The following is a 26,084-nucleotide window of genomic DNA, read 5'->3' on the forward strand; positions in this document are numbered from 1 at the left end:
GAGTGTCTATTTACCCCAATGTCTATGGGGGCTCTCTTGTGTGCCAGGCCCTCTGAGAGGTGCTAGGGACCCAGGAGCGGAAGAGGTAGGCATCTGCCCTAGAGTAGTCCTCAGAGCTGACATCTAAGGGGAACTGTGCAGGCAACATTCATCTTCCATGGGGAAAGAGTAACTGCCATGTCCTCCCAAGTGAGGGCAGCCAGGCTCAGAGAGGAGAGGCATTTCCCAAGCCCACAGCCAGCAGAACGATGACCCAGCTAGGTGGCCCTGCCCAGAGCCCAGGCACTGCATGCTGACTCTCTGCTTCCAAATCTCTTATCTCAGGGAACATCAGTGCCAGGATGTCTGTTGGTTCTAGAAGCTCTGCTTGAGAGATGAGGAAACCCAGGCCCAGAGAGGGTGAAGGCCTCTGCCCAAGTCACACAATGAGGTCTTGGCAGCCTTGTGGAAGGTCCAAGTCCAGGTTCATTTAAACTTGGTTCCCATAGCTCTTTCCAATCCAGGGAGTGGCTCTCTGGGCTTAGGTGCCCCAGCCCAGAGTCCCATAATGGAAGAGCCACAGAGAAAAGGCCTCTCTGACACCCACCCCAGGATAATAATAGTGTGAGGGTCTCCTCCTATTTGCTCGCCAAATACTGGTAAGCTACAGGGAGCAAACCTCGGGGACTAAAATAGGAAATCCTCCTTCACCACGCTCTGCAGCTGTGTCCCCAGCTAACACTGAACCTCCCCAAAGTGAATGCCAGGGGCACCAGAGTTCCCCAGGTCAAGCCCCTGCTCCCTGCCCCTGCCCAGCCCTGCCTTTGGCCTTGGGCCAGCCCTTTACTCTTTGGGACTCAGCCGTTCTGAACTCCTACCAACACAGTGCCCTTCTGCAGCCCTGGGTTTTGCCTGTTCTGTGACCTCTCCCTGGAACGCCCCTTCCCTCCTCTCTTTCTGGAAAATCTTGTGTGTTCTAAACACAGTTCAGACTCTACCTCCTTTGCCTTCCCCACCCAATGCAGAAGCCACCATGGCCAAGCCACTTTCAAATACCTGTGCCCACAAAGGTGGCATACAGGGCATGGACTTGAAGCCAGACTGTCTGGTTCCAGTCTTGGCTCTGCCCATTGCTAGTTGCTGTCTGAGCATCAATGAAATTAGAGTCATGAGAGCACCTATCCCCTGGGTTTGTGGTAAAGATCCAATGGCTTAGGCACAGAGGCTTCAAACACTTCCACGGGGATGTGCTGTACAGGCCCTGGCAGTTGTCAACAGTTCTGTTCTCTTCTCTCAGAGGACACGCCCCAGGACGTCCAGGCTTCCCTGTGCCTGCCCACGACCCCAGCCCCAGCCCTAGCCCTGTCCAACAGCAGCTGCTCCAGCTACACGGAGAACCGGCATCTGACCATGGTGGGGATCATGCTCACGGCACAGACCCTGCTCGGCGTGGGCGGGGTGCCCATCCAGCCCTTCGGCATCTCCTACATCGATGACTTTGCCCACCACAGCAACTCGCCCTTCTACCTCGGTGAGAACCAGCCCCACCCCTGGGGCTCAGAGGGTGAGGCCAGCCTCCCAGAGAAGCAAGGGAGACCCAGGGGAAAAGCCAGGCAATGAGCTGCAGACCTCCACCCTATCTGGCTGGTAGAGGCCTGGAGAAGCCCTGGAGAAGGCGGGTCCTCACCCAGGCTTGTGTTGCAGGGATCCTGTTTGCGGTGACCTTGATGGGACCAGGCTTGTCCTTCGGGTTGGGTAGCCTCATGTTGCGCCTTTATGTGGACATCAACCGGATGCCAGAAGGTGAGCCTCGGGAGCCAGGTTTGTCCACAGACGCACGCAGCCACTAGCTAAGTGCCCCGGCATCACAGGGGATACGGAGCCAGGGATCTTAGCTCAACTCCCAGAGACACCACTGGCCCCAGACAAACCTCATAACCTCCCTGAGCCTCAGTTGTCTCATCTTTTGAGCTCACCTCCCTCCTGGTCACCTCCCATAGCTGCCCTCAGACCCAGGCTGGAGCTAGAGGTGGACTGCAAGGTGCTGCCCCACGGCGTGCTGGCCACTATCACTGCTGACAGGATAAGGCTCCACTTGGTTTCACGGCCATCCTCAATGAGGCCCTCAGCCATGCTCACACATGCCAGGGACCACACAGGGGACAAGCTCCCTTGGCCTGCAAGGAACTCCCATCTTTGGGGGAAGCTAGGAGCAGGACTCATGATGTAACGTGTATCCTTGGCCTTCTCTCAATGTGACATTTACTGAGTGAACTCGGAGGGACCCCAGAGTCTGGGAAAGTGGTGGGGTCACCATCTGTGAAGCAGCAGTCCCTGACCCACGTGAACAGCAGAATGGCCAAGCTGTGGGACCACAGCTTGGTCTGAAGATGGCCAAGAGGGAGGAAGGTTGGGGTCTCTGGAGCCTACGAGGGGGTTTCAGGGGGGACTCCCATGGCATCTCAGCTTCATGTTTGTCACAGCAAGCAGCCAGAGGCCCCAGCTGTGCCCTCTACCACCTGGGAGTCCTGTCCCACATGGGCAGATCTTCCAGGAGGTCTAGAGGCCTTAGGTGCCAGTGCATGGCTGTGTGGGCTTTCTCAGACCTTTGCCCATGGGTGCCCATGCCTGGAGAGGGTCGGGTGGCTCCGTGCCACAGTCACTAGGGACAGCCTGCCCACCTCCCTTTCTTTAAGGGAGCAAGGCCTAGGAGCCAAGTCTGTGCTCAATTGCAACATCTCCTTCTTCCTCGGAAAAGAAGCGCCTGGGAGCCAAGAGTTCCCCAGGTTTCCCAGCCAGACGCACCTGTGCCGGGGGCGCTTGTGTGGTTTCTAACTGCTGGTATCATCCTGGCAGATGTGGCGTTTCAGGGGCCCCACTTTCCCCCTCCCAGAAGCTTCTTTCTCTCTGGGGAATGTCTCAGAATGGGCAGCTCAGGCCTGCTGCAGGCACAGACTGGTGTGTGTAAAACGGAGGAATCAGGGAGGTGCAGGGGTGAGCTCTCCCTGGCCCAGCCCAGAGGCAGGGCAGGTGATAGGAGAGGAGGGAATCAAGCCCTATCAGTGCAAAGATCAAACTCATGGCGCACTAGACGGATGCATGTGCTGGGTCCTTCGGGTCAGGCACCTGGGGATCCTGGACCGCACACAGAGTGGGGGCTGCCATGTAGCTGTATTTTCAGGAAGTAGGGGCAGATGCTGTGGAGACTGAAGAAGGGTATATCCAGCTCAGACTTGAGGTTCAGAGGTTTAAGGTCCGTCTGGCATAAGCCAGTCCTCATAAACCTGGTGGGGGATGAGAGTACCCTGGGGAACATAGAAAGGGACTGATTCCGTTCTTGTCTGCCCTCCTCACCCTGTGGGCATTCTAAGTGGGTCTTCTGTAGGGCCAGGCACTGATGACAAGCACTCCTGCTTATATTACTGGGCAGGCAGGTCCAAGAGTCACAACAGTAGTTCTAACTATTAATGTCGTGCTGATCATTGTGATAGTAACTTAGCAGGGGAGGAAGAACAAGCATCCACACAGCACAGCTCTGCTCCGCATTTCACATGCATTTGTTTCCACACTGCTCACCACTCCCCAGTGATACAGGAACTATTAATATCTGTGTTTCACGGAGGAAGAAACTGGGGCACAAGGAAGCTAAGCACATTGCCCAAGGTTATAAGTTAGCAGTAGAATTCAGACCCATCGGCCCATCCTGCCATCCATGACCTCGACCCCTACACCAAGTTGCCTTGTAAGTTGAAGAAACCAAGGCCCAGAAAGGGTCAAGGATTTGCCCAAGGTCACACAGGATGTAGGTAGCAGACCCGAGACTGAAACTCAGTTCTCCTGACTCCTGACCCAGGCCACCGAATGCCTCAGGGGCCAGTCCTAGGGTGCTGTGCTAGAATGGAGAGCCTGTCCTGACTTGAACATCACCATGGTCTTCTCTTGCAGGTGGCATCAAGCTGACCTCAAAGGATCCCCGCTGGGTGGGTGCCTGGTGGCTGGGCTTCCTCATCTCTGCAGGCGCAGTAGCCTTGGCTGCCATCCCCTACTTCTTCTTCCCCAGGGAGATGCCCAAGGAGAAGCGTGAGCTTCACTTCCGGCGAAAGCTCTTGACAATTGCAGCATCACCTGCCAGCAAGGTAAGGCTCGTCCCCACCCCAGTGTGGTCTCCAGCCTCCACCCCCGTGCCCTCCTTTGTCACATTAAGTGTCAGCCTCCTGGGTGCTGCACACTCGCCACTCACCAAGCTCATTCCTGTCTGGGCTCCATTGCGCCCTCCCACATCCCGGCCTGGTGACTGCCCTCTGCCCCTTGCAGACTTGAGGGGACCAGGAGCAAGATGGAAGTGAGTTCCCTAGGATCACAGAGCCAGCACAAGCTGGGGTGACAATGTGTGCTAACCGCAGCACTCCCACCCTGTGCTGTCGCTGAGAGTTTTGTGCTGCTGAGTGTGCCCGTGGGAACATGGAGGCCTGCGAGGGGGCTGAGAGTGTGTGTGCTGGGGCTGGGGTAGGGGTGTCTGGGAAGATTTCCCTGAAAAGGAGGGACTTGAGCTGCACAGGAAGGGATGTGAGGAAGCACAGGGAGGAGAGCCTTGGGCATCGCATGCCCAGAAGCAGCACGGGCCGAGGTGTTGCCTATAGAAGTGAGCCTGGCCCTTGCAGGGACAGTGGCGGGTTCCACTGTGCATTGAGTGCTTGCTCTGGGCCAGGCCCCAGGCACATGGATGGTGTCTACACTGAAAGTGGGCACCATCCAGGGAGGACAGAGACACGAGGACAAGTGACAGCTGTTGGTTTGATGCTCCAGGGATCAGTCGGGAACCCCTGCCCCCCCCACCCCAGCTCTCGGGGCAGGTGGGCCTCTGCCCAGTGGTGGGATTTGCCCAGGGTCACACAGCTGGTAACAGGGTGGGAATATGTGTGCTGTGGGGGCAGGGTAGACAATTCCAGACCAGGGCCTTGGTGTTCTCCAGGGACCCACAAAAGCAGCAGCATGTTGGCTCCAAATCAAAAAGAGAGAGGATAGAGATGCGATTCAAAAGTTCAGTTTTGTCATGACTGGCAACGTCATCCATGTTTCTCTAATGTTCATACTCACTTCACTGTATTCTGAAAAGGCGTGTGTTAGAGGTGCTTCCTGAGAAATCACAGACCATCACTAGTCAAGTTCCTCATGCTGAGTAATTCTCATTTCAAAAACATATTTTATAAAAACCCTTCTGAATATTTTGCCACCAGAAAAACCCTAGTGACTGACTGTGCTGGGCTGATGCATCCCAATGGTTGCCGTCATGTGGGACAGGCCCTCCCCAGAGCAAGAAAGGTTGAGCCCAAAAGGCAGGGCTGACAGTGGTTCTGTCTGGAAACGGGGGAGTGGAGCCCGAATTTATCTGCAGCCCAGGCCTGCTGCCCTAAGGAAACTCACCAGGCAGGGACGCAGGGCATGGCCGTGGGGGCTCCAAATAAAAACGACACTGGAACAGCCAATAGGAACCAGAACAGGCAAGGTCTTGACTGCAGGCTTCAAGGCCAGTGGGTGGCCCTTGGAGGAAGAGGGGTGGGCAGAGGGGTGCTATGGCTCGGCCACCAGGTGCCTGGCAGATAAAAGGATGGTGAAGCAGAAGGTGAGCGTGCAGGCAGGGAGACGAGTGAGACCTCTGCAGCTCTGGGCCGGGCAGGAAGTGGAGCCGCCGCTGGGAGGGGATATGGTTGAGTCCAGGAGCCGGCACTGGATGTGCATGGATACTCCCTGCACTACTACAGGGTTCACGGAAGGCAGAGAAGGGTTGGCCAGTGCTAGGGATGCATTGGATGCAGCACGTTCTGAGGCAGGAGGAAGCAGGTGCTGCTGGGAGGACAAGTTCAGGGCAAGAAGACAGCTTGGGACTGCAAGTGTTCCTTCCTGATTCTGCCTAACTCAAGCCCAAATTTGGATGAGACGGAATTCTCGGAACTTAGGGAAGAGTTATTGGAAATGAGGGCAATTGCAGGGCCAGGCGGTTGCTGGTTGCCAGGTACAGATAATCTCTGAGTTGGGAGCTGAATTTGAATGGAGAAGCAGGCCAGTTGGGCAATGGGGTAAAAAATTGGTGGAAGGAACAGGGGCTGGGGGCTGGCAGACTGTGCTGGGCTCTGTCCCACGTCAGCCCCGTGACCTTGAGCAGCAAGTCACTTCCCCATTCTGCACTGCGTGTCAAGTGCCGAGGTCAGATTCCTAGAGGATTCCGAGAATCTGGGATTCCTTGAGTGGCAGCTGCAGTGCTGCAGGGCCTGGGGTTTTAAGAGCTGTGTCTCTGTGATGCACTGAAAGCCTGGCTCCCCGGCTGGGAACCTGTCTGGCTGTCTGGATTCATTGTCAGCACATTGGGGATGGGGAGTGCAGAGGGAAGGGGGTGAGAGGTTCTTTAAAAAGAAGCAAAGGCTGAGAACATCATGATCTGCTTCCAGCCGCTCTGAGGCAATAAATATTGATGTGGGAGGAACCGCTCCCCTGTCTCCTGCAGGCTGCCTTGGCTGGGGCCGCTTGCAGCGATGCTGCTGTCCTGGCCCACCAGGGCCACTGATGGGAAGGGATGGAGCTCCCAGAAAGTCCAGGTCCTCAGACACTGGCTGTGTGCCTTCTGTGCAGAGAGGGACTGGGCAAGGGGAGAACGTGGGGTGGGGGCTATCTCTGAAATCCCTCCAAGCACCTTTCCCCAGGCTGAAGGCTAAACACCTTCCTAGAAGTAAATGCAATTTGAAAGCTATCCAGTTGATTCTGATAAGGGTTCTGTGACTCCCAAAAAGGTCTCTGGCCTTAGTCTCACTATCTGAATAATAGGCAGCAGACTGGACCAGGTCAGCCAGCTCTGGCGAGTTAGATACCATCTCTCAGTGGCTCCCTGTCTCTGTAGCAGTACCCAAGCAACTCCACAGGGGAGTGTGGGGGTGCATCCCACAGCCCCTGCCCCCCGGGAGCTCTGAGGGAGCGAAGGAGGGTCAGGTGCAGGACATGGGCTGACACTCCGCTTCCTCCCATGACCACAGCTGCCTGCCCACTTCTCTGCCTGGGGGCGGGGAGCCAACAGTCTCCATCGGGAAGAGGATGAGATGGGGCTGATAGGAGGGTGATGGCCATACAGGCACAAGAAGGACAAAGCTTTGCTTTCCCGCCCTTGGCTCTGCCCCTTTGTCTGTGATATCAGGGCACAGGTAGCCACCCTGACACTTTCCTAGGAGTGATCCAGGTCAAGCCTGGCCTGCTCTCTTACAGGTTCCCTATGGAGGCAGGGCCCCTGTTTGGCCAGCATCCCTCCCTGAGCCCTCCGAGAACCTGGTCCTTGGGGCTGAGCCAGGGGTTGAGCAGGGCCCCTTCCATGGAGGACCCTATCCCTGTGCAGCTTCTAAGCACCCTGGACTCCAGGCCCTCCCTTGGGTCACTTCCCTGGGATAGGGCTGAGTGTCTGGGGTCCTTTACAGTCCAGACTGCTAATATTTAAAGATCCTCACATACTCAGGTTCTGTTACTCCAGGAGTCTAGGCATCACATGGTCTAGGACGGCCCAGATCCATCTTCCTCAGTGGCTACAGTTTTGACAGAATGTGTGCGTCTGTGAAATCCACTGAGTCCCGCTCATTAACCTCGATGGTCAGGAGGTCACCCCATGCACGGTGCAGTAGCTCCCTGAGCTTACTCCTGCTGTCTAACTAAAGTTCTGCATCCTTTGATAAATAGCTCCCCCATCCTCCCTCCACCCCAACTCCTCAACACCCCAACCACCCTGCTACTCTACTTTTGTGATGTTGACATTTTTAGATTCTACATAGAAGTGAAATCATATTTGTCTTTCTGTACCTGGCTTACTTAAAGCTTAGTATCATGTCCTCCAGGTTTGTCCATGTTGTCACAAATGACAGAATTCCCTTCTTTTCCAGGGCTGAAAAGTATTCCATTGTACATAGATGAGAGTACTTTTTAAAGTTCATGGAAAACTGGAATTAAAGGGGCAGCCATTTAGTCTAGCAGTTAAGACACAAGTTAAGATGTCCATGTCCCACCTTGGAATATCTGAGTTCAGTTCCCAGCCCTGGCTCCTAATTCCAGCTTCCTGCTCATGCAAATCCTAAGAGACAGTAGTGTTGATCTGGGTAACTGGGCTCCTGCTACCCACATGGGAGACCTGAATTGACTTTCTGACTCCTGGCTTCACCCTCGGCCCAGCCCCAGCCATTGTGGGCATTTGAGGAGTGAATCAGAAGATAGGAGTTCTCTGTCTTTTGGTCTCTCTGTATCTTTGCCTCTCAAATAAATAAATAATAATAAATCTTAAAAAGAAAAAGGAAAATTTATTTTGGTGCAAAAATATTTTAAAATCCATGCATAGTATTTTCATAATACACATGTCCATGAGCTCTTTGAAGGTCCCTTGTATGCATGAATTTTTTTAAGAAAACTTTTATATAATAAATAAAAATGTTGAAAGTACAGCTTTTGGATTATAGCGGTCCCCCCCCCCATAACCTCCTTCCCACCTGCAACCATCTCATCTCCCACTCCCCCTCCCATCCTATTCTTCATTAAGATTCATTTTCAACTATATACAGAAGATCAACTTAGTATATACTAAGTAAAGATTTCAACAGTTTGCACCCACACAGATACACAAAGTATAGAGTACTGTTTGAAGACTAGTTTTACCATTAATTCTCATAGTACAACACATTAAGGACAGAGATCCTACATGAGGAGTAAGTGCACAGTGACTCCTGTTGCTGATTTAACAATTGACAGTCTTATTTATGATGTCAGTAATCATCCGAGGCTCTTGTCATGAGCATATGCATGAATTTCAAAAAATTTTTTGCATCAAAATAAACTTTTAAAAGTCTGTCTTCCTTGAACATTTGAAACACCCTTATATATCATAGTTTCTTTATCCGTTCATCAGTGGATGGGCTCCCAGGTTATTTCCATGTCTTGGCTATTGTGAATAGTGCTGCAGTAAACAAGGAAGCATGTATGTCTCTTTGATAGACTGATTTCATGTCCTTTGGCCATGCACCCAGTAGTGGGATTGCTGGATCATAACTTTTTGAGGAACCTCTGCATGCCTTCCACAGTGGCTGTACTAATTTACATTCCCACCAACAGTGTACAAGGCTTCCTTTTTCCCACAGCCTTGCCAGAACTCGGTACCTTCCTCGTCCTCTACAACAGCCATTCTGATAGCAGTGAGGGGAGAGCTCATTGTGGTTTTATATACTTCTCTCTATCCTACTTCCACTGCATTCCAGGGGAGGCTCGAGACAGCTCACACCAAACACAGATATAGATAATGCTAGTAAAAAGCCTTGATGACTTTCACTATCCTAAGACCCTTGTGCCTGCTATCTCATGTAATCCTCATAAAGCCCACCTGTGAGTCAGGTGCACTTACTACCCCCGTTTCACACCTGAGGGACTGAGTTACAGAGAGGGAGATGATACAACCTGGTCACATGGTTAGCAAATGGTGGAGCTAGGAGTCAAACCTCAGAAAACCCATCCAGGACCTCTGCCAACAGATAAAATATAAATGAGAACAAAAGGTTAACTGAATGAGAGAGAAAGTCGTAGATGCATGCATCCTGAAGATGTACTCCGTGGACCCCCAGTAGAGCAGCTTATTTGGCTCGGAGCTTCCTAATAGCCAGCCAGAAGAGGCATGGCCAGTTGCATGCACATGGGTAAAAGACAGCTAGAAGCACATGTAGTTTCTCGCAGAAGCTCCGATCTCCGGGCAGTTCCCCTGCAGGGGTTCGGACATTGAGCAGGTAAGCCCACTCAGGTGGCTGCTGTCCATGGAAACATGTGACAGACGCTGAGTGCTAGCAGCTGGCTTCATATTACCTGCCAGAGTCCTAGACAGAGCCCTCTGGGACCTCACCTCCCTCTCGGGATGACTCCTGGATCCCTGGAGGCCCAGCATGCCACAGGGCCCTTGTCTGTGGCTGAGCCGCATATAGCGTGTCCCAGAGGCTCACGGCGGTCAACACAGAAGCCCTGGGAGGGAAGTCCTGACAGCCTCTCAGGCCAGGCTGCTGACCTGGACAAACCGCGGCCCAGACGGGTGTCCCTGCAGACCCTGCTCTGAGCACAGCACACGCTTTCCTGTTTCTGCTGCCCACTATTACTCAGCAGTGCTCAAAACAGACATGGGCCGAGAGACGGAAACCAGGGGCGAGGGCAGGGTAGGAGCTAGGGGTACGCAGGCCCAGGACGAAGCTCCAGTCACTCACTCTGGCCCTTCCCAATGGCCCAGGTCCAGCTCAGCCCCTCTCCTGCTCCAGCTGCTGCCCCTGTGAGGCACTTGCAGTAGGCAGGTTGGCATCCTCACTGCCACCACATATGCCAGGCACCTTCCCCACCACTACACTTTAAACAGTTTTTTTTTTTTTCCCTACTGGTTTACTTATTTATTGGAGGAGGAGAGATCCTGTCAGTTATTTCACTCTCCCAAATACATGCAGCAGCCAGAGATGGGCCAGAGCTGGAGCCCAGAGCCAGGAACACAATCCAGGTCTCCCATGTGGGTAACAAGGACCCAAAAACCTGAGCCATGACCATGGCCTCCAGGGGTCTGCATCGGCAGGAATCTGGAGGCAGGAGCTGGAGCCTGGACTCACACTCAGGCACTTAACTGCTGGGGCTAATTGCCTGCTGACCAACCCCACACTGTGCCCCTGCTTCAGAGAGCCTCTTGCTTCCTGTCTGCCCAAATCCCAAACCTCAGGTCTGCCCTCCCCACCTCGCCCGCCCCTGAGATCTGTCTCTCTCCACCTGTCTCCTCTCGATCGCAGCCTGAGATAGAGGCGAGCCAGGGACACTGGAGGATGTTCAGCCAGTAGCCTCTTGGGTAGCACCCTCCATGTGGGGGCCTCGGCCTTCTCTCCTGTGCAGTAGGCACCGTCATAATCCCTGCACCAGGTAGACCCGTGTGGTAATTGCAGAAGCCTGTGGGTGTGAACGTGCAGTGTGGACACAAGGAGGTGCACCTGGGAACAGATGATGCTGTGTTTGTCTACATGGGGACAAGGAATCCCAGGTGAGGACCTCACAAGACTGCTTCTCTCTGAAGGGTGGGCCTGCCTCTCCCAGGTGAGAAACACTGGAATTGGCCAGGCTGTCCACAGCTTCCTGCCACCCTGCCACAGCAGCACCGCATCCCCAGACCCTCGTCCCTCTGCGAGCTCCCTCCGGGACCACCCACCCACCCTACCCCACCCCAACCCCCATAGCTTGGCTGGGACTGAGGGAAGAGCATGGGGAGCTGCTCACTTCCTTGAAGGCAGCCTGTCCCAAAGAAACGAGTGTGGTGGCCACAGACATCATCCTAGCAGCCACGCTCAACATTGAAAGCAGTTTGTTTTAGTAATGTCCTTTATTTACCTCATTATATCTAAAATAGTCATGTTTTAGCATATGATAAATATTAAAAAGTAATAATGAAATTTCTTTTTTTTTAAGATTTATGTATTTGAAAGGCAGGGTTACAGAGAAAGAGGGAGAGACAGAGAGAAAAATCTCCCATCTACTGGTTCTCTACCCAGATAGCTGCAGCAACTGGGGCTGCTCTAGGCAGAAGCCAGGAGCCAGGAGCTTCTTACAGGTCCCCCACATGGGGAAGCATTTGGGCCATCCTCCACCGCTTTCCCACGCCATCAGCAGGGAGTTGGATCAGAGGTGGAGCAGCTGGGACTCAAGCCATTGCCCATATAGGATGCTGGCAAGGCACACATCAGCTTTACCCGCTATGCTGCAATGCCAGCCCCTGAAATGTCTTTTTCTTTTTATTTTTTTAAAGATTTATTTATATATTTATTTATTTATTTGAAAGGAAGAGTTACACAGAGGCAGAGGCAGAGAGAGAGAGAGAAGTCTTCCATCCGCTGGTTCACTCCCCAAATGGCCACAGCAGCCAGAGCTTGTGCCAGGAGCTTCCTCCAGATCTCCCACACAGCAGAGAGCTGGATTAGAAGTGGAGCAGCTGGGTCTCAAACTGGTGCCCATATAGGATACCAGAACCACAGGCAGCAGCTTTACCCACCACGCCACAGCACCGGCCCTGAAATATGTTTTTCATGCTAAGTCCTCAGAACACCATGTGTGTTTTCCATTGAAGGCATGCTGCACTTGGACAAGTCCCATTTCCCGTGCTCAGTGGCCCACGTGGCCGGTGGCAGCTGCATCAGGCAGTGCAGCTCTAGGTCTAAATGAGTAACAGACCCAGGATATCTCACCTAAAGAAATAATAAAGAGCGGGACTTCAGACACCTTCAGATCACACCACAGAGGGGCCTCCTGGCTCTGCCTGTCCTGCGGCAGGGCCACTGGCTCACCGGGCACCGCGGCTACAGCAGGTGTTTCCTACGAGGCAAGCGAGCTCAGATCTTCATTGTGCCACTTTGCAGCCGTGTGAGGCTAAGCAAGCTGCCTAACCTTGGAGCTCGTCTGCTCGTGTGTGAAGTGGCATGAGATTTCCCCCGTGGGCGGGGCCAGTGAGCTGTCTGCACAGGTCTCAGCCCACACCCCAGGGGCCTGGCAAGTCCTGGAGTCTCTGTTCTGCCAGCCCCCAGGGGCGCTGTGTGTGGGTAGACCCCTTGCCTGTCTCGGAGCTCCCTCGAAGCACACCAGCATCGCCTCTCTATGTTCTCATTTTTCCTGAGCCTGGCACAGGCTGCACCCCAACCCGTTTGAGCCATCTCTCATGCTCCTCCCCTGAATCGATGTTTATCGGCTGCTCGCTGTTTCACCCCCGGCCCTGTGCTGGGCACCAGGGCTTCAGGAGAGAACATGAGAAACACAGCTGCTGCTCCTGCAGAGCTCAGGGCCCCGCAGGAGAGAAAGAGGCTGAACAGACTTAAACTCAGGCATTAGTGTGCATGAAATAGAAAATCTTATTCTTTTCTCTAAAAATCAGCTTATTTTACTCTGATTGCCCATCCTGCCAGGTCATCAAAAAAATTCAACGTTAGCCTTCTCAAGGTTTCCCCACCTGAGGTCTTACACAGTGTCCAGGACTTGGAAGGGGGTCCCCACCCCCACCCAGCAGGCATCAGCGTTAGTCCACAGTGGCTGCTATGATGATGCCCACCTGCCATGATGATGCCCACCTGCCACCCTAGTCCATCTGGTTCCCTTTAAGACACTTGGAACAGAGGTTAGGGAACCTGCATTCTGCATCACAATGCCTGGGTCCAATTCCAGCTTCCTCCTAACACGCCCCCTGGGAGGCAGCCAGTGATAGGTCAACTACCTGAGTCTCTGCCACCCACGTGGGAGAACCAAATGTAGTTCCAGGCTCCTGGCTTGGGCCTGGCCCATCCTCTGCTGTTGTAGGCATCTGGGGAGTGGGCCGTTGGATGGAAGAGCTTTCTTCAGCTATTTCTCAGTTTCTCTCTGCCTTTCAAATAAATATTTAAAAAAAATAAACAAGAAGAAAAGGCCGCACATTTTTGAAAATAATGGAAAATAAATACATAAGTAAATAACTGCTTGGAGCAGAAGGGTCTTGGTGTGGCTGGGAAGGGGACAGCCCAGTCTCCCTTGTCAGCCTGGGCTGTCCCTCCAGGTACACAGCTTCCTCAGCTCAGTCTCCCCGCGGCTTCAGAACCCACAGACTGCCTGCTCCTGGCCCCAGCCTCATTTCCAATTTTTAGTTGTGGGGAAGACAGCATTCTCTCCCCGTCACCCTCTAAGGCCAAGGCCTCCCTGTCTCCTCACACCACTCCCAACACCCAACAGAATCCTTTCAGTGTCCTCAAACGTTGGAAGTGAGCCAGAGGAAAATCCTGAAAGTGATTACTGCTTTCTGCCCTGCCACAGCGCCTCATGGGGACAGGAAACCCAGGCCAGCTCCCGGCTGGAATAAAGGAGAGAAGGGAAAAGCCCACGGGGCAACAAGCTCATGAATTAATATTTGAGTAGATTGTCCTGCTGGGACAGCCAGCACCAAGGAGCCAGGTGGAGGGAACTGGGAGCCAGGCACCCCCAGGTGGAGAGGGCAATGGAGGTTCCAAACTGTGTTTGCCTCCTGAGGTTCCCTTAAAAAAAAAAAAAAAAAAAAAAAAAAAAAAAAAAAAAAAAAAAAAACCTGAGATGAGAGCAGGAAGAGAAGGTGTCAGACACCAGCCAGAGGGTGAGGCCTAGGGACCTCACAGAAGCAGGGAGAGGAGTGGCAGAGCCAGGGAAGCGCACGTGAGCCCCACAGCCCATCCTGCCCTCCCCCATGGCATCCAGCATCCAGCCTCTGCTTGCACGCCACCCTTCACGGGGAACTCACTTCCTCCCAGGGTAGCCTCTTGCCAACAGCTCTTTACCCCAGGCTTAGATCTTCCTCCATGGAACTGGTTGCTTCTGATTGTGAAGAGCTGGGCTGCATGGAAAACCGCCATGAATCAGAGCCCCTTTGGTCACTTGAATCAGAAAAACCCTGTGTCAGTAGCAACCTCTCCAAGACTCAGTTCCCATCTACAAACGCCTCACAGTGTTGTATTGGAGGGATGCAGGTGGAACACCCCGCCCCTTCAGCAGCTGTGTCTCCTCCGTCCTTAGGACCAAAGGCATTGCAGTGGTATCCGCTGCTGCAGGTTGCTGTAACTGCTCAGTGAGTTACCTGCTGGTCATCAGAACAGTGCTCAGCATGTCCTAAGTGCTTCGTGCACATGAACCACAATTCCTCATGATTTCCTTCCTTTTTCCCAACAATCAGAAGGTGGTCACTGTGCCCCCCAGCACACCCCAAGTCTTCCCTTCCCCAGGATAAAAGTCTTCAGTACTTGCAGGTAGGCCATCCTCACCCAGATGGGGTGACACCTCCGTGGGCACCCTCACAGGGAAGAGGAGGAGGGCTGTTGTTTCTGGCCCCCTGCCCAGTCCAGTTCCCTTCCTGTCCCACCAGAGAGCAGAGAACAGGATAGGGTTCCAGGCCCAAACTACCCCAACCTTTTGGTAGGTACAGCCCACGGACGGCTCTTGCCCCAGGTGCCTCTCCAGGTGGTGACAGTCCTAACATAATCACTGGCCACCATCGTGTTGGTGATGTTGATGGTGGCAGTGGCAGAAGCAGTGAGAGTGGTAAAGATGTTGTCGATGGTGACAGTGACACTGAGGATGGTGGTGATAGTATAGGTGATGGGCCAGCGCCGTGGCTCACTAGGCTAATCCTTCGCCTTGCAGCGCCGGCACACCGGGTTCTAGTCCCAGTCGGGGCGCCGGATTCTGTCCTGGTTGCCCCTCTTCCAGGCCAGCTCTCTGCTGTGGCCCAGGAGTGCAGTGGAGGATGGCCCAGGTGCTTGGGCCCTGCACCCCATGGGAGACCAGGAGAAGCACCTGGCTCCTGCCATTGGATCAGCGCGGTGCGCCAGCCACAGCGCGCCGGCCATGGCGGCCATTGGAGGGTGAACCAACGGCAAAGGAAGACCTTTCTCTCTCTCTCTCTCTCTCACTGTCCACTCTGCCTGTCAAAAAAAAAAGAAGAAGAAGAAAAATATAGGTGATGCTGATGGCACCAGTAACAATGATGGTGATGATGATGTCAGTATTAGAGATGCTGTTGAGACAGTGGCAGTGATGCAGGTAGGACTGTTGAGTTGATAGTGCTGTTGGTGAGTGTTGAGGTGATGGTGTCGGTGTTGGTGACAAGGTTGGTGACACAGATACTGGTAAAGACAGTGGTGAGGTTAGTGATGATGCTGGTGATAGAGAACAGTGATAATAAGCAGATGATTCTGACAGTCCTGGTGTTGGTGGTGATCCTGAAGGTTCCGTGACAGTGATGATGGTACTGGCTGTGCTGGTGGGGGTGGCCGTGACAGTGGCCATGTCATGATCATCATAAATGGTCATTTATTCATGAAGCTGTTGGTGCTGTGAATGGGGATGATTTTTAAGATGACAGAAACAGTAATGATGATGGGGGTTATGGTGGTAATGTTCATGTTAGTATCAGTGATGGTTGTTATATTAATCAAGGTGATGACCCATTGGCCATGTGGATGTGGGTGGTGATGATGACAAGTTTAACCACAGGAATTTCATTCACCCTTTCAAAACTACTTGTTGAAAATCCATGGGGCCAAGAATCAGTGGAACACTGCAGGCCCCCATTGCTCCTGATGAAGTGTAAGAGACCCCAGACGCTCCTCTCCCAGAGCTCTGCTGGGCTCATGGCCATCTCTGAGCAGGACCTCTGACATCCAGCTGACTGCCCGTGGCTGTGTGTCTCTCCAGGGTGAGGACTCCCCCCTTGAGCAGAGCCTGGGGGAGTCTCAAAAGAAGCAAGATGGCTTAGCTCAGATTGCAACAGACCTCACCGTGATCCAGTTCATCAAAGGTAAGTGAGCTCTCACCAGGTTATGGGAAGGTGGGGCCAGAGGGACCCCTGAGGCTCCAGCCCCTTCATGCCTTTTATTTATTCATTAACTTATTTATTTAAAAGGCAGAGTTACAGAGAGGCAGAGGAAGAGAGAGAGAGAGAGAGAGAGGTCTTCTGTCTGCTGGTTCACTCCCCAAATGACTGCAATGGCCAGAGCTGAGCTGACCCGAAGCCAGGAGCCAGGTGCTTCTTCCAGGTCTCCCATGTGGGTGCAGGGACCCAAGGACTTGGGCCATCTTCTACTGCTTTCCCAGGCCATAGCAGAGAGCTAGATCGGAAGTGGAGCAGCCCAGGACTTGAACTGGCGCCCATATGGGATGCCAGTACTGCAGGCGGTGGCTTTACCTGCTGCACCACAGCGCCAGTCCCTTCCTGCCTTTCTTGATTCATCTTCTACACTCTGGCCCTTATGAGTACCACATGCTCCCTGCCAGTCTTTGCTCATGTGGTCCTCTCTGCGTAGGCCCCCACTTTTTATTGTTGTCTATCAAAATCTTTCCTGCTCTTCTAGGTCAAGCTCAAGAGCCCTCCTTGCTCCAGTGTGTTGGGCTCTTGACCCGGCAAGGCTGCTTCCCTCTCCCTGGTAGGCCCTCAGAGCCCTCAGGGTTTCTTTATCAGCTAAAATCCAGGCCAGGCCAGCCCAGCCTCCAAGTAGTGAGCTCCTGAAGGTCACAGCCAGTGGTGGCTCCTCCTACCAACCACTGAGCCTACAGCAGGAGGCCTCAGGAAATATTTGTTAAAACCCCAGGCAAAAGCATGGGTGGAGGGAGCTCTGGGCTAAAATCCAGAGGCCTGATTTTTTTTTTTTTTTTTTTTTCTGATAGGCAGAGTTAGACAGAGAGAGAGAGAGAAAGGTCTTCCTTCCGTTGGTTCACCCCCCAAATGGCCACTACAGCCGGCGTGCTATGCTGATCCAAAGCCAGGAGCCAGATGCTTCTTCCTTGTCTCCCATGTGGGTGCAGGGTCCAAGCACTTGGGCCATCCTCCACTGCCTTCCTGGGCCACAGCAGAGAGCTGGAGTGGAAGAGGAGCAACCGGGACAGAATCCGGCGCCCCAACCGAGACTAGAACCTGGGGTGCCGGCGCCACAGGCAGAAGATTAGCCTAGTGAGCCGTGGCGCTGGCCGGCCTGAGTTTTTGCTCTGGATCCCTGCTTCTATCTGGGTCTCAGTTACCTGTGCAGTGAGGGATAGATGGTGAGCTAAGTAAGACGCACGCTGCTCTGACCCTGACACCTTGAACGCGGGCAGTAACCAGGTCTGTGTTGTGACCAGGTGGTCCTTTCTGAAGATTCCCATCCCAAAGGACACTGAGCACCTGCTGTGTGCCAGGCTCTTGTAGCATGCTGGCTGGCTAGTCAGGAGACGTAGACTTGAGCCCCGCCTCTAACGCTGACCAGTGCACAGTTTTGTCGAGTGACTTCCCCTCTCTAAGCAGCTTCCTCCTCAGGATGGGACCAGTAATCCTTACTCTGCCTCTCTCAAGGACTGTTAGGAGAAGCAATCAGAATGAGGAAGGGAAAAGGCTCTGCATACTATTTTTAAGATCTGCACTTACATAAGATATAATTATTTCCATGCGTGCTCCTACCCTGCTGTGATTGCTCTGACCATGCCCTGGGATGGAGAGTGGAGCTGCCTGCTTTAGGAAGTGAAATCCACAGGGCTTGCTAATTCCTTACTGAGAGTTTTGCAAGAAGGAATCAGGTCTGCCTGTTGAGGAGAGCTAGCTCCTCGTTCCCCAGCATCCTGGGGGAAAGGAGGGCGTGGGCTCCCTGGGGCTAGGCCTACAAGGGCCGGAGCTCCCTAACCTCAGGTCACCCGCAGCTGCTGGAAGGCCCCAGAACACTGCACCATGGAAGAGCTTATTAATCATGGCGTTGGCTTCTGCCCAGAGCAAGGCTGGGGCGGGGTGCTGAAATTGGATCGTAGAATTGGGTGTTCTCTGGCAGTCTGAGCTTCTACGTGAGACTGGGGCACGGCTGGCCACAGGCCCTGTGGCCAGGAAGCCAGCCTGGCTTCTGGGCTTCTGCAGAATTCCACAGGGACCAGCCGGACCTAGGGCCTGGCCTTGACCATCTGGGTCCATGAGAGAGGCAGAGGGAGTTGGAAGCATGGTCCTTTAGCTAAAGAAGCCTTACACTCTTGGGGAACAAGGAAATGACACGAAGGCCCCTGGCTGATGGGGGAGACATGGTCCCTGAATTGGAGGAGGTTCATGTCTAATGGAGGAGACATGTCTTTGAGTTAAGGGAGGGACCCCCCACATAACCCCAAACTGACGGAGGACACCTGGACACCTGAGCTGTGTGAAACCCCCAGCCCATGGGGAAGAGGCCCTGGAGTGTCTGATGGGGGAGGCACTGCTGAGCTAAAGGCAGCCCTGTGGAGAGAGGAAGAGCTGCCTCTGAGCAGGAGCCCTGCCCTCTAGGAATTTTCCATCTCTCCTGGAGACTGGCTGTAGATGCTGAGGGGGGATGGGCTCAAAGTGGGGAGTGCAGGGGTGGGGGTGAGAACCGTCAGAGATGCCTAGCCATGGAGGGGCAATGGGAGAAGACAGAAGGGGAATGGCCCTTGTCCCGGGCATCAGGAGACCCTTGGGGGCTCCTGGCCATCCCCCAGCCTCTCTGGATCAACTAGAACAAATCCCTGACCCTTTCTGGGGACACTGTGCAGTAAGGGCACCGGAGCTCCGTGGGCCAAGCCGGGGCAAAACCCCACAGCTCCTGCCTGGGGACATCAGATGGTTTGGCAGGGGCAGCTCATGGAGAGGGAGAGGGAGAGTCCAGTGACCTGGATGAGGGCCAGCATCACACCCCCCACTCTGATGCTGGCCTTGTATACTGGGTGTGTGGCCAGGGACTAGTGACAGGGAGTAGGCCTGAGCCGGGAGGAGGGGGAATTCCACAGCCCCAGTCCCCACCCGTCCTGTCTGGACTATTTTGTCTATTTTCTGGCTCCCACAGAAATAGTGCCTGGCCCGGTCCAGGGAGCTAGGGAACCAGCTGACTTGGCCATGCTCTGAGGACACACAGAGATCACTTCCCATGACAGACTGAGGCCCTGGGCCTGCTGCAGCAGGAAGAAAAGAGATCCCCTGACCTCCCGCAGGGCCCTGAAGACCCCCATGGCCATCTCTCTTACCCTGCCCAGCCCAGCCAGGGATTTGCCTTCTCCCTCTTTCCTGCTCTCCTGCCGAACACCCCTGATCTGACTTAGTCTGGCCAGCGGCAGGCAGAAGCGTAGCTTTTGCTCCTTCATTGTAGGGGACAGAGGGGCACACATGTCGGAACAGAAAGCGCTCTTGGACATCACTTGTTCCCTCACCCAGAAGAGACTGACACCCAGAGGGGCAACTTGCACTGAGAACAGTGAGGCTGAAGCACCTTCAGAGGAGCTAGCAGGATGCTGGGGAGGTCACCGGTGCCACAAGAGTCACTTCTCTTCCTGCCTCCCTGCCTGGGTCCCTGCTGTGTACTTAGTCAGAATTCCTCCTCCCCCCTCCCCACCCCGCCCCTCCTCACCAGCTGTCGCCAGTCTCTAGGCCTTCACAGTGTCCTACCTCCAGGAGGACTCCCAGCGCCAAGTCCGCTCAGTTCATTCCTGGAGGCCTGGATTCTGCCCAGTGTCTTGACATGGGATCACACAGTGGTCTGAATGCCCCCTCATTCATTCCTTCATTCGTTTGACAGGAATTTACTGAGTGCCTGTGATGCCTCGGGCTCTGGAGGTCTAGCATTTAACACAACAGACAAACCCCCCTCTCCTGGAGGATGCTTACGTCCTGGCGAGGCGACCATAGCATAGCTAAATGAACCAACTATGTAGACTGACAGGTGGTGTGCTATGGCGAGACACAGACGAGCATAGGGGAGGCAGCCCTGTGCCGGGGACACAGGGAGGACAGGATGGAAAGGGCCAAGGGGAAAAGTAGGTGAAGGAAAGGCGGCCAAAGTGTTGGCATGGGATAGAATCACACCAAGGGGACTTCAGCAAGTTTGTGAAAATGGAAGTACAAAATACTTTACATAAAAATGTTTTATTTGGCCGGCGCTGCGGCTCACTAGGCTAATCCTCCGCCTTGCGGCGCCGACACACTGGGTTCTAGTCCCAGTCGGGGCGCCGAATTCTGTCCCAGTTGCTCCTCTTCCAGGCCAGCTCTCTGCTGTGGCCAGGGAGTGCAGTGGAGGATGGCCCAGGTGCTTGGGCCCTGCACCCGCATGGGAGACCAGGAGAAGCACCTGGCTCCTGGCTTTGGATCAGCACGGTGCGCTGGCCGCAGCGCGCTGGCCACAGCGGCTATTGGAGGGAGAACCAACAGCAAAGGAAGACCGGCGCGCTGCGGCTGGCACACCCTGCTGATCTGATGGCAGGAGCCAGGTACTTCTCCTGGTCTCCCATGGGGTGCAGGGCCCAAGCACTTGGGCCATCCTCCACTGCACTCCCTGGCCACAGCAGAGAGCTGGCCTGGAAGAGGGGCAACCAGGAAAGAATCCGGCGCCCTGACCGGGACTAGAACCCGGTCCATGAACTTTAAAAACCGTTCGCATACATGGAGTTCAAAATCTTGTGTTTTTTGTTTTTGTTTTTGTTTTTGTTTTTGTTTTTGTTTTTGACAGGCAGAGTGGACAGTGAGAGAGAGAGACAGAGAGAAAGGTCTTCCTTTGCCGTTGGTTCACCCTCCAATGGCTGCCACGGCCGGCGCGCTGCAGCCGGCGCACCGCGCTGATCCGATGGCAGGAGCCAGGAGCCAGGTGCTTTTCCTGGTCTCCCATGGGGTGCAGGGCCCAAGCACCTGGGCCATCCTCCACTGCACTCCCTGGCCACAGCAGAGGGCTGGCCTGGAAGAGGGGCAACCGGGACAGAATCCGGCGCCCCGACCGGGACTAGAACCCGGTGTGCCGGCGCCGCTAGGCGGAGGATTAGCCTAGTGAGCCGCGGCGCCGGCCTGGAGTTCAAAATCTTTTGCACCAAAATCAGTTTTATCTTTTAATTCCATTTTCCGCAAACTTTTTTAAATACCTCTCTATGGAATCAGATAGATTGAATGGAGATATACACAGCGGATAAATGGCCATCTAACGCAATGGAATGAAACAGAAGTTTAAAAATGGAATAGAATGAAGGAGAAAGGAGGGAAATGTAATGGGGAAGAGCTGAAAGCAATAGAAGGAAGTGGAAGGCAAAGGAGTGGGACAGCTGGAACTGAACAGAGCAAGCTGGGCCTGCGCTGACTGCTCCCTACTCGCCCCAACAGTCTTCCCCAGGGTGCTGCTGCGGACCCTGCGCCACCCCATCTTCCTGCTGGTGGTCCTGTCCCAGGTGTGCATGTCGTGCATGGCGGCGGGCATGGCCACTTTCCTGCCCAAGTTCCTGGAGCGCCAGTTTTCCATCACAGCGTCCTATGCCAACCTGCTCATCGGCTCCCTCACCATCCCCTCGGCCATCCTGGGCATCGTGGTGGGGGGTGTGCTGATCAAGCGCCTCCACATGGGCCCGCTGCGCTGCGGCATCCTTTGCCTGCTGGGGGCACTGCTGGGCCTGCTGCTCACCACGCCCCTCTTCTTCACCGGCTGCTCCGCCCACCGGATCGAAGGCATTGCCCAGAGGCCCGCGTGAGTGTGCGCATGCGCGGGGTGGGTGGGGCCAGGACCGGGCGGCTTTAGGGGAGGCTAGGTAGAGCCTCTTCAGTAAGGTTCAGGCCCTCTGGGCAAGGCAGTCTCATCCCTAGGGGGTGGGGGGATGGAGGCTGAACCAGGGCAAAGCAGCCCAGCCTGTAGGCCCAGCGGAGGCATGGCTGAGGCCTCAGGGCAGGGGAGCCCCTGCCAGAGGAAGGGTGCCTAGGAGGAAGCAGGCTCTACAGCACCCGGAGCTGGGGTGGGAGGAGTGGGGGAGGTGCTGGATGGCCCTGTCAGGAGGCTGCATTTGGGGCTCAGGCACTGGACACCTCGCAGGTGCCTGGTTCTTAGAACCTGCGAGCTGAAAGTCCGCCGTTCCTTGGCCCAGATGTTCCAGAATTCGTTGTCCACACCCATGAGGCAAGCCCCTGGCTCCTCCCTCCTGCAGGGAGGTCCCTGGAGCCTGTCACCTCCCCTACCACACCGTCCCTCACACACAGGCGCTTCCCCCTGAGAGCCTTCCAGGAGCAGGTGTTGGGAGTTGCTCCCCACCAGAATGGCTCCTGTCCTGGACGCTGCTGCAGGCCAAGTTAGCCCAGCATCCTGCCAGAGTTCCCCGACTTGCTCTGTGCCACCTCTTCCTGGGCCTCTCTTCCTCTGCCCAGGTGCGTGCTTTCCTACCTGGGGCTCCATCTGTGTGGCTGGCCACTGTCCCCTGTGTGGCCCTGCGCTGGGCACCAGCCTCTGTTCAGGGCCAGGGAAGGCCTAGCTCCCCGCCCGCATGTCCGAAATTCCCCTCTCACCGCCTCTCCCCATCTCCCCCTCCCCTGTCCCCTCTCCTTTTCCTAAGCAGGGGGGCAGCTCTGCTTTCTGGAACGGGGCCTTCTGGATACAGTGCCCTGTGCCTCGGGAAGCCCTTCGCCTGATAATTAGTGACTTTTAGAGTAAAAAGTAAATAGGTATTTTTACCACAATTTTTTAAAAGTAAATAGAAAACAGTTCATTCCCCACGCCCCATCTCTCCCCTCTCCACACTCCTTGGCGTTGCTGTCTCACCACACCTGTGTTCGCAGCCATGTTTTTGCAATTTATGCATTAGGCTCAGGGTTCTAATTCATCAGCAAAGCCTTTTGAGACCAACTGAGCAAGCTGAGGAGGTTCCTCACGTTCCTGCCGAGCTGACATTACCCATGCGGCCAGAAACAGAGCAGTTCTTGTTTGACATCCCATTGAATTCCATGGGATCTCTGTCGTGGGCCCACTTCACAGCTGAGTATACTGAGAATCAGAGAGGGGAAGTCACCCACCCAGCTGGGACAGCGCAGAGCCTGGAGCCAGGACTCTCCCCACAGAAGCTGCCTGCTCCAGGTGGTCTTGAGAGAGGAGGGGCCGAGGGAGAACCCACACACATCTCACCCGATCGGCCTTCCCACTGCTGGCAGAGGGCTCTGGGCAAGGCTTCCTCCTGGGCCGAGCACCTGAGCATGCTCCCGATGGCCCTCAGCTCAGACAGTGCCAGCCTGCTTCCCCAGCCCCCTGCAGGGGAGACGTGCCAAGACCATGGGGTGGGAGAGGAGACAGTGCCAAGTGATGATCTTTCTCCCACACAGATGGAGCACCCACATCTCAGGAAGGGGTTGGAGCTCACCTCTGCCCCACGCCCCACCCCCACCCCAGCGACCAGTCCTCTCAACAGCTGCCCTGCTCCCAGCCTCCCCAGACCCACTAACCCCTGCTCTATGGAACTGATATGTCACCAAGCTTGCCAGGCCCGCCGATCCACCGGGGCCTCAGCCCCACACACTCCCCCAACCCGAGAGGGGGCCCTCCAGCCTCCCTCTGCCCAGCCTGGCCACTGACCCCTGTGTTGCCCTGCGCTGGGCACCAGCCTCTCCGGACCCCTGTCGTCTAGTACTTGCTTGCTGTACTCCCTCCCAGCATGAAACCAGAGCCAACTCTGCCTCTCCCTCAAACTGAGCCTCTCTCTGACCTCCTTCCCTGTCCCCACCCCCACCTTGCCCGGGCTAGCTGGAGCAGATGCTCGGGAGGGAGGCAGGTGGGAGTGGACACGCGGAGCAGGGTGGTGACAGGGAGGAAGGGCCCTTCGCCCAGCGGACAGAGAAGCTGAGGCCCAGAGAGAGGCAGGAACAGGTTGGAGTTGCTACAGCTGGTCAGGTGTCCTGATTGGGCTCCACACGCAAAGGAGGCAAACCCCAGCTCCTGAAGACCCACGCAGTCCACCTCTGGCACTGAGTTCTGGAAGGAGCACATCTGGGTTCCTCCTCGAAGGGTCGCTGCGGAACAGGGATCTCTGCCGAAGAAGCTCCAAGACCCGAGGATCTGGGAGCTGAAAGGGGGCTTGGAGGCCTCTCGTCCAGCCCAGTACCCACTTCCCCCATTGGCCCACCTCCCTGCTCACATCCCTCTATGGCAAGGGGCTCCCCACTGCCCCATCTGGGGCAGCCCGGGTGGTGGAACACCTCTGTGTGCGGCTCTCCATGCTGGGTCATGGGCCCAGCGCTACAAAGGCCCCTGCTTGAGGCCTGGGCAGCAGGAGAGCCGGGCCAAACCTCAGGAGCCTGGCCTTGTCTCTCTCCAGCATGCAGCCGGAGCCGGGCCTGTTTCCCAGCTGCATGGAGGCCTGTTCGTGTCCAGCAGATGGCTTTAACCCTGTGTGTGACCCCAGCACCCACGTGGAGTACATCACGCCTTGTCACGCGGGCTGCACGAGCCAAGTGGTCCAGGAGGCCACGGACAAAAGCCAGGTGAGTCTGGGCCCTGGAGCAACCTCTGCCAGGGGCTCTGTCTTCCCTTGTGGGCCCAACGCGCTGAACCCCTCTGCTTGTTCCCTCTCCATGGGTCTCTCCTGTTAGCAGATGTAGGACGTTACTCTCTGCATAGGCTTTCCCTGCCAGCTTGGGTCCAGGGCTCCGAAGCAAGCCAGCTCCAGGCCCTGGCCATCTGGGCAGGGGAGAAAAGGAAATGACTCAGAGGAATTTCAGGGAATCTGAGAGGCCAGAGGGGTGGCTCCTGCAAGTACCCACAAGACTGTGTGTAGAGGGCCAGTGCCAGGCTGCCTGTCATGACAACATCTCCCTCCTTCAGAGTCTCCATCATGCCAAGCATCAGGGCCACAGCCCGAGAGCCTCCTCAGGGAGAGGCCCTGCCCCGCCAGCTGCTGACAGGCCTTGAGAACCAGCCAGGCACAGCCTGGGCTGGGTAAACCTTCGCACCTGGGATCTTCACAGTCCCAGCCTTGAGCCTCCTTACACCGCTGTCCTCATGTAGTTCATCTCCCTGAGAGCCCTCCCAGAGGCCCCAGGTCCTGGCAGGGGGCCAGGCTGCCAACAAGGCCATGTACTCTTGTGCCTATGGGTCCCTGGGCACAGCCCAGCTCAAATCCCTGTCCTGCCTGTTAGGACCCTGTCACCCTAGGCAAATTGTTGGACCTGGGCCCCAGTTTCCTGGTTTGGAAAACCAGAGTGATGTCATTGCCGCCTACTGCAGAGCAGGCACTGTGCTAAGTGCCTTACCAGGAAGAATTCACTGAAGTGTGAATGAAGGGCCCTGGAACACAATCCATGAAAAGTGCTTAGCCTGGCACCCAGGAAACTTTAAGACTCAGTAATACTCCCACATGCACAAAAGGGGTCTTCAAATAGTTCGCTGGGGCATGCCCATTATGAAAAGCTATGCATGCGTTTCAGAATTTTTGCACCAAAATCAACAGATCTTTTAATTCCATTTTTCCACAAGCATTTTAACGTATCCCTGTGCTATGCCCATAGTATGGGTAGGAAGTGGAGGCCTGGAGGGCACCAGAGTCTCAGACCAGAGCTGGGTCTGGAACCCAAGGCTCTTGCCTCCCAGCCTGGCCTTCAGTTAGGACCAGCCACAGAAGTCTGAGTTTGGAGGTAGCGTCTGGAGGAGGGTGCAGCTGGGACCAGGCCACTCAGGGACGGTCACACCGGCCTGAAGTTGTCTCTTAAGGAGTCTGCATCCCCAGGCAGACTGTGAGCAGCCAGGCTTGGGATGGGTCACTCTGGGCCCGGTGCGGGTGCACTCAGTGACAGTCTTTATGCTTGTTACTTATTT

At 55.2% G+C, this 26,084-nt stretch overlaps 1 protein-coding gene across 3 annotated transcripts in view; it reads left to right on the forward strand.

Annotated features, from left to right (window-relative positions):
• The window catches only part of SLCO2B1 (solute carrier organic anion transporter family member 2B1), a 48,600-nt gene that overhangs the window by 16,558 nt on the left and 5,958 nt on the right, over window positions 1–26,084 (forward strand). For all 3 annotated transcript variants that reach the window (XM_008263935.5, XM_089331000.1, XM_089331003.1), the window contains 6 exons: window positions 1,277–1,510; window positions 1,684–1,782; window positions 3,925–4,115; window positions 16,228–16,330; window positions 21,629–21,986; window positions 24,589–24,754. In XM_008263935.5, coding sequence (XP_008262157.4) covers window positions 1,277–1,510; window positions 1,684–1,782; window positions 3,925–4,115; window positions 16,228–16,330; window positions 21,629–21,986; window positions 24,589–24,754 — 1,151 coding nt within the window. The remainder of the gene's footprint in view (window positions 1–1,276; window positions 1,511–1,683; window positions 1,783–3,924; window positions 4,116–16,227; window positions 16,331–21,628; window positions 21,987–24,588; window positions 24,755–26,084) is intronic.

The sequence above is a fragment of the Oryctolagus cuniculus genome, chromosome 1, assembly GCF_051225735.1.
Source record: "Oryctolagus cuniculus isolate XC-2025 breed Fujian yellow rabbit chromosome 1, ASM5122573v1, whole genome shotgun sequence".
Taxonomy (NCBI): domain Eukaryota; kingdom Metazoa; phylum Chordata; class Mammalia; order Lagomorpha; family Leporidae; genus Oryctolagus; species Oryctolagus cuniculus.